The 7,014-nt window shown below is 37.8% G+C and overlaps 1 protein-coding gene across 2 annotated transcripts in view; it reads left to right on the plus strand.

The window, feature by feature from the left end:
• The first annotated feature begins 2,709 nt into the window (after positions 1-2,709).
• PPM1B (protein phosphatase, Mg2+/Mn2+ dependent 1B) overlaps positions 2,710-7,014 on the plus strand; it is a 33,801-nt gene continuing 29,496 nt past the window's right edge. Inside the window, exon 1 of one of the 2 annotated variants that reach the window (XM_026456103.1) lies at positions 2,710-3,586. In XM_026456103.1, coding sequence (XP_026311888.1) covers positions 2,741-3,586 — 846 coding nt within the window. In that variant the 5' untranslated portion in view covers positions 2,710-2,740. The remainder of the gene's footprint in view (positions 3,587-7,014) is intronic. The other variant, XM_026456104.1, reaches the window with a different exon arrangement.

Here is a 7,014-nt window from a genome sequence, read left to right on the forward strand (position 1 = left end):
GCTTTCTATTGAAGACCCTACCTTCCTTCTCTCCTTTATTTTATTTTATTTAAAAAAAACTTTTAAATTATACCTTAAGTTCTAGGGTACATGTGCAGAATGTGCAGTTTTGTTACATAGGTATACACATGCCATGGTGGTTTGCTGCACCCATCAACCCGTCACCTACATTAGGTATTTCTCCTTATGCTATCCCTCCCCAGATGAAAAACAAATTTGGAAATCGAAATTTCTAAACTTTTAAAAAAAACTTCTGAATGAAGAGTTCTTGTGGATTTTGAACCTGCTTGTTAAAATGTAAAAGAGCAGTACCTTAATTGCAGAAGCATCAGGAAAGATGAAAACTGCAACAAAACTTTTTTCCATAATTGATAGATGGGATTGAAAAGTGATTTAAGGCTGGGCACAATGGCTCATGCCTATAATCCCAGCACTTTGGGAGGCTGAGGCAGGCGGATCACTGGGGGTCAGGGGTTTGAGACCAGCCTGGGCAACATGGTGAAACCCCTTCTCTGTTAAAAAATACAAAAATGAATTTGGCCAGGCGCGGTGGCTCACGCCTGTAATCCCGGCGCTGAGGCAGGAGGATCACAAGGTCAGGAGTTTGAGACCAGCCTGGCCAATATGGTGAAACCCCATCTCTACTGAAAATACAAAAATTAGCTGGGTGTGGCAGCGGGTGCCTGTAGTCCCAGCTACTTGGGAGGCTGAGGCAGGAGAATCACTGGAACCCAGGAGGTGGAGGTTGCAGGGAGCCAAGATCTCACCACTGCACTCCAGCCTGGGTGATAGAGCGAGATTCCATCTCAAAAATAAATAAATAAATAAAAAGAGCTGGGTGTGGTGGCACGTGCCTGGAGATCTGTAGATCTCAAAAAAAAAAAGGCCAGGTATGGTGGCATGTGCTGCCTGTAGTCCCAGCTACTTGGGTGGCTGAAGCAGGAGAAGCGCTTGTGAATCTGGGAGGCGGAGGTTGCAGTGAGATGACAATACTCGACAGAGCGAGACTCCACCCCCCACCAAAAAAAAAAAAAAGAAAGAAAAGTGACTTAATAAATACAGCCAACAATTCTGTTTCATTTTCATTTAAGTATCTTTTAAAGTTGTCTTTTCAGATGAAATAGCCTATACAAGCAAGCATATAAAAATGTACTTAGAACTAGGCTTTAAAATCTTTGTATCACAGAGAATTAAACCAGCACGTTCAAAAGTAATCAAGCATATTCTGTTACATTGCTCTCGGTACAAAATGTGACATTTTGCTGATAGAATGAAAAATAATTTTTACATGATTTTAATCTTATCCTTTCAGGACTCCTTTTCAATAAATACATTTGTAATTTATTAATACAGTGTTATATATAACCCAGGAAAATTATAAAACTGATATATAACTTATAAATATTTACATATATACATTGAGTGGTTCATCAAATTTTTTAAAATGGGGATATGTAATTTTATTTTAAAGTTCAATAATGATCATACCTGGAAAAAAATCTCACAAAGATACCTAGACCCGGATGGAGGTAAATTGATCTAGACCAGTGTCTCTCAAAACCTTAAATCACCAGCATGCTTTTTTGATGATTCCATCTAAGATTTATTGAAAAAAATCCTTGGGTGTGGGAATAGGGCTATGGAGTCTGCATTTTGAGCAGCCATAAGAGCAAACATTTTATGGTGTTTATTGTGTTTTAAGTGCTGTTTTAAGCACTTTACATTGACTCATTCTTCACAGCATCCCTATGAGGTATAGGTACAGGTGACTAAGAAATTCGCCCAAGGTCACCTAGTTAGAGTGTAGGGTCAGCATTGTATTTAGAAAACATACCAAATAATTCTTTTGCATACTCTAGGGAACCATTACTCTAGTCAAAGTCATTTGAAATTGGGAAAGCTTTATTCAATAAAATAGTAAAGTTGGGTAGGTAGGGAGAGGGTGATGCATAGTAGTACTTTCCAGTTCTAAGGATTTTAAGTCTTTGTCAGTGAACGCTGGGCAGCTACTTCATGGATTATAAGTTCAGCAATGTGAAGTCCATTTTTTAGCACCATGTTAAAGGTATGTTTTTAACAGAATCCAAGTAATGGTACGGTTTTCAGTTTTATAGATATATAGCAAAAGTGGTAAAACCAAATGTGTGTAGAATGGAGATTTTTATGTTTTAATTGAATTTTGAGGTTGTCTTCAGGTTCACTGGGAGGAGAAATCTTGATTTCAATACTTGCTTTTGAAAGTCTTCTAAAATATATTAGCATACCTTTCTACCTTAATTTATTGAACAAGATAACTCACTGTTTTGAGTATTCTCATTGTCCAGTGTTCTATAAACTTACATGTCGAATCCTGGACTCACCTTGGAAATTAAATCAGAAGAAAATTATTAACGAAGTTTTATTTCTTGTTTTTCCTTTCTCCTAGAACAGTGGACTCAACGTGGCTGCACATACAAGTCACCAGAGAGGCTTTTAAAAGATGATACCTGTGTCCCATCCCTAGGGTTTCTGATTTAATTGGTCTGATTATTCTTATGTGCTAGGGCTGAGAAACCACTGTTCTATAGGATGTAGGGGAGGAAATTTGTTGGGCTTTTGCTGTTGTTCTATAAATTAGAATAATACTAAAAAAAATCGAGATAAGAGTTACTAGACTATAGGGGGAATATTTTAGATACACTTTCTGTCAAATTTAAACATTTAACACCTGTATTTTTTTTTTCCAGATTTATTGCTAAACATGGGTGCATTTTTGGATAAACCCAAAACTGAAAAACATAATGCTCATGGTGCTGGGAATGGTTTACGTTATGGCCTGAGCAGCATGCAAGGATGGAGAGTAGAAATGGAAGATGCACACACAGCTGTTGTAGGTATTCCTCACGGCTTGGAAGACTGGTCATTTTTTGCAGTTTATGATGGTCATGCTGGATCCCGAGTGGCAAATTACTGCTCAACACATTTATTAGAACACATCACTACTAACGAAGACTTTAGGGCAGCTGGAAAATCAGGATCTGCTCTTGAGCTTTCAGTGGAAAATGTTAAGAATGGTATCAGAACTGGATTTTTGAAAATTGATGAATACATGCGTAACTTTTCAGACCTCAGAAATGGGATGGACAGGAGTGGTTCAACTGCAGTGGGAGTTATGATTTCACCTAAGCATATCTACTTTATCAACTGTGGTGATTCACGTGCTGTTCTGTATAGGAATGGACAAGTCTGCTTTTCTACCCAGGATCACAAACCTTGCAATCCAAGGGAAAAGGAGCGAATCCAAAATGCAGGAGGCAGCGTGATGATACAGCGTGTTAATGGTTCATTAGCAGTGTCTCGTGCTCTGGGGGACTATGATTACAAGTGTGTTGATGGCAAGGGCCCGACAGAACAACTTGTTTCTCCAGAGCCTGAGGTTTATGAAATTTTAAGAGCAGAAGAGGATGAATTTATCATCTTGGCTTGTGATGGGATCTGGGATGTTATGAGTAATGAGGAGCTCTGTGAATTTGTTAAATCTAGGCTTGAGGTATCTGATGACCTGGAAAATGTGTGCAATTGGGTAGTGGACACTTGTTTACATAAGGTATGTAAATTTTTTTGTCATTAAAATAGCATGTTAATTTTGAAAAGGTATGGTAGATAAAGTTAAGTAAACTTAACATTTTAAAACTTAATATTTTCATAGAAGCTGTATATTTTGAAATACTGTCTTTACCAGAAATGAAACCATTGTTTTCTTTGCCATCCCTGTCTGTCCCAACCTTCTAATTTGAAAATTAAGCTTGATAAATTTGAGACATTTGTTGTCATTTAAGTACTTTATGGCTTGTTGCTGTAGCAGAAGCATTTACACAGAATTGTGACTATTTCTTGACATTGGCAGTAACCATCTTACGCCTGATTATGAAGCAGCTTGATAAAATATGTATATAGTAGAATTCTGTACTAGATGTTACTAAAAGATCAAGAGCCATGTAAAATATTGGCAGATGTACTAGATGCCTAGCCTATATAAAATTTAGTTCTGAGTCTTCTAGCGGTGAAGACAAAAACTGAAATAAAAATATGGGTTATATATTTCTCATTGTCTTCTAAAAGCAACTCTTAACTGGCAGTACAATCTAAAAAGGATTTACATGTGGCTCTCTAAGTATTACATGACTTGATGGATACTATCTTTTATAGAAGATAAAATTCTTTCCATATAGATGTTTGTATTATTTCTGATTAAAAACCAAAGGCTCATATAAAATGTAATCTTGTAAAAAATTCCTGTGGAACACTGAAGTTTATTTAGATTTGTAATTTTCTGTGAATCATTTGCTTGATACAGTAATAGAAAAAAGTCCAGAGTAATAGATAATTGGCAGTCTTTTGAATGTCTTTAAAATACTCAGTTGTTTCAAGTGGGTTTTTGACAGCATCTATATATAATTCAATTAAATTTTGAGTTATCTGGTCAGAGTGTCTGGAGTAAGTATTCTCTAACTGAAAAGATATCAAGATAAAACTGACCTTTAGTTATATGAAATAAATAAATCTGTCTAGATTAGAATCATTCTATCTCCCTACTCCAAAATTTACTGTGGAGGGTATGGGCATAACCAGACAGTTTTTCAGAAAGGATCTCTGGGTCTCTGGAAATGCCCAGATTTTGGTTAAATACCGATTTATTTTTGATAGAATGGAAAAAGACAGTTTCAAAAACAAAAAATTTAAAAGCTGTTCTTGTCAGTGGACAGCCTTTTTCTGAAAGAATTTTAATGATGGTACCTCTAGCTCCTCTGATTTTTATTTTTAACACACTGTATCTTTTTACTTCTGGATGAGTTAAGTAAAGAAGTATTGATGGTTGTCAGTGATCAAATAGTAAGTGGGTCTAAAATTAATGTATTTGTCTTCGAAATCTAAATGAAGCGATTCTGACCTGTAGATTTTTTTTTTTTTTTTTTTTTTGGAGACGGAGTCTGGCCCTCTTGCCCAGGCTGGAGTGCAGTGGCCGGATCTCAGCTCACTGCAAGCTCCGCCTCCCGGGTTCACGCCATTCTCCTGCCTCAGCCTCCGGAGTAGCTGGGACTACAGGCGCCCGCCACCTCGCCCGGCTAGTTTTTTGTATTTTTTAGTAGAGACGGGGTTTCACCGTGTTAGCCAGGATGGTCTCGATCTCCTGACCTCGTGATCCGCCCATCTCGGCCTCCCAAAGTGCTAGGATTACAGGCTTGAGCCACCGCGCCCGGCCTTGACCTGTAGATTTTTGAGACAAGCATAGGCGTATGTTTGTTGCCTGACTAACTGATGAAAACAGTGTTTTCCCCAATTATATATATGTAAAAAGTATATACTTATTATTGGGAAAAATATCCAGATGATACAAAAAATATAAACACTCAAAATTTTGCCATCCACCTAAGTCAGCTACTTTGATTGCTGCGGTGTATATCTTTCCAGTCTTTTCTGCCTGCCTGTGAGTGTGTGTATTTTTATAAAACCGAGATGATTATACTTGTTATTCTACAGCCTGCCTTTTCCAACAATATATTGTAGAGATCTCCATGCCTATAAGTATTGATCTGTATAATTTTTCTTGACTGCATAGTATTTTATTGAAAGAATGTAGTTGTGAGGGAATAGCCAAAAAATCTATTAGGTCTGTAATTTGGACTAAGGAAAGAAGTTTATATTAGTAGATTAACTCTTATCTATTGAAAGGATGCTAGTTTTTGAGAATTTTGACTCGAGCCTTTTGAATGAGGTTTAAATATTTCTGGTGGTATATCTTCACTTGATAGCTTTTATCAATTTAGAGTGATGAAATGTTCATGTTGATGGTGTTAAAAGATTCCAGAGGCCGGGCGCGGTGGCTCAAGCCTGTAATCCCAGCACTTTGGGAGGCCGAGACGGGCGGATCACGAGGTCAGGAGATCGAGACCATCCTGGCCAACACGGTGAAACCCCGTCTCTACTAAAAAAATACAAAAAACTAGCCGGGTGAGGTGGCGGGCGCCCGTAGTCCCAGCTACTGGAGGCTGAGGCAGGAGAATGGCGTGAACCCGGGAGGCGGAGCTTGCAGTGAGCTGAGATCCGGCCACTGCACTCCAGCCTGGGCGACAGAGCAAGACTCCGTCTCAAAAAAAAAAAAAAAAAAGATTCTAGATGGCATCCTAGAATCTCAGAAATGAGGAATGATAATAACAGACAAGAGGTTGGGTCTCATGATTCATTCAATGTTAATGGAAGCTGACAATCATAGTTCCTTCTAATGGAGCTGCATTCAAATTGAAATCAATTTGGAGGTTTGAGTTGAAACAAAACAGACTTAAATTATTTTTGAACCATTGAAAGTTACTTGTGACAACCTTCATTTCTGTTTAACTTCATAATTTTGTTTTTCCATTTATTTGTGTTGTAAAAGCAAGGGTTAGCAATAAGATCAAATATAATTACTTTGAATTTACTCAGAAAAATTGTAAGTTAAAAATTCATGGAAAGCAGCGATTGCTCAGTAGTTACCTGCTTTAAGAGAAGAGGAAACATTAATAAGTAGATGTTTCCCTGATAAGAGATTTAAATGAAGTCTTAGTTTTTTCTAACATTTCCATCACTTGTCATAGCTTCATAATTTATAAGCACTTTGATCTTAACTCATTAAATCGTGGGAGGTTATCATAATCATAATCATGATAGTATTAGTAAATTGTTGCTTTCTGTAAGCCAAACGCTATTCTAAATATTTTACACATTTTAACTCATGTAATTTTCACAACCATATGAGGTAGTCAGGATCATGAGGTCAGGAGATAGAGGCCATCCTGGTTAACACGGTGAAACCCTGTCTCTACTAAAAAATAGAAAAAATTGTCCGGAGGTTGTGGCGGGCGCCTGTAGTCCCAGCTACTTCGGAGGCTGAGGCAGAGAATGGCGTGAACCCGGGAGGTGGAGCTTGCAGTGAGCCGAGATCTCGCCACTGCACTCCAGCCTGGGCGACAGAACGAGACTCCATCTCAAAAAAAA

The sequence above is a fragment of the Piliocolobus tephrosceles genome, chromosome 15 (genome assembly GCF_002776525.5).
Source record: "Piliocolobus tephrosceles isolate RC106 chromosome 15, ASM277652v3, whole genome shotgun sequence".
NCBI classification, from domain to species: Eukaryota; Metazoa; Chordata; class Mammalia; order Primates; family Cercopithecidae; genus Piliocolobus; species Piliocolobus tephrosceles.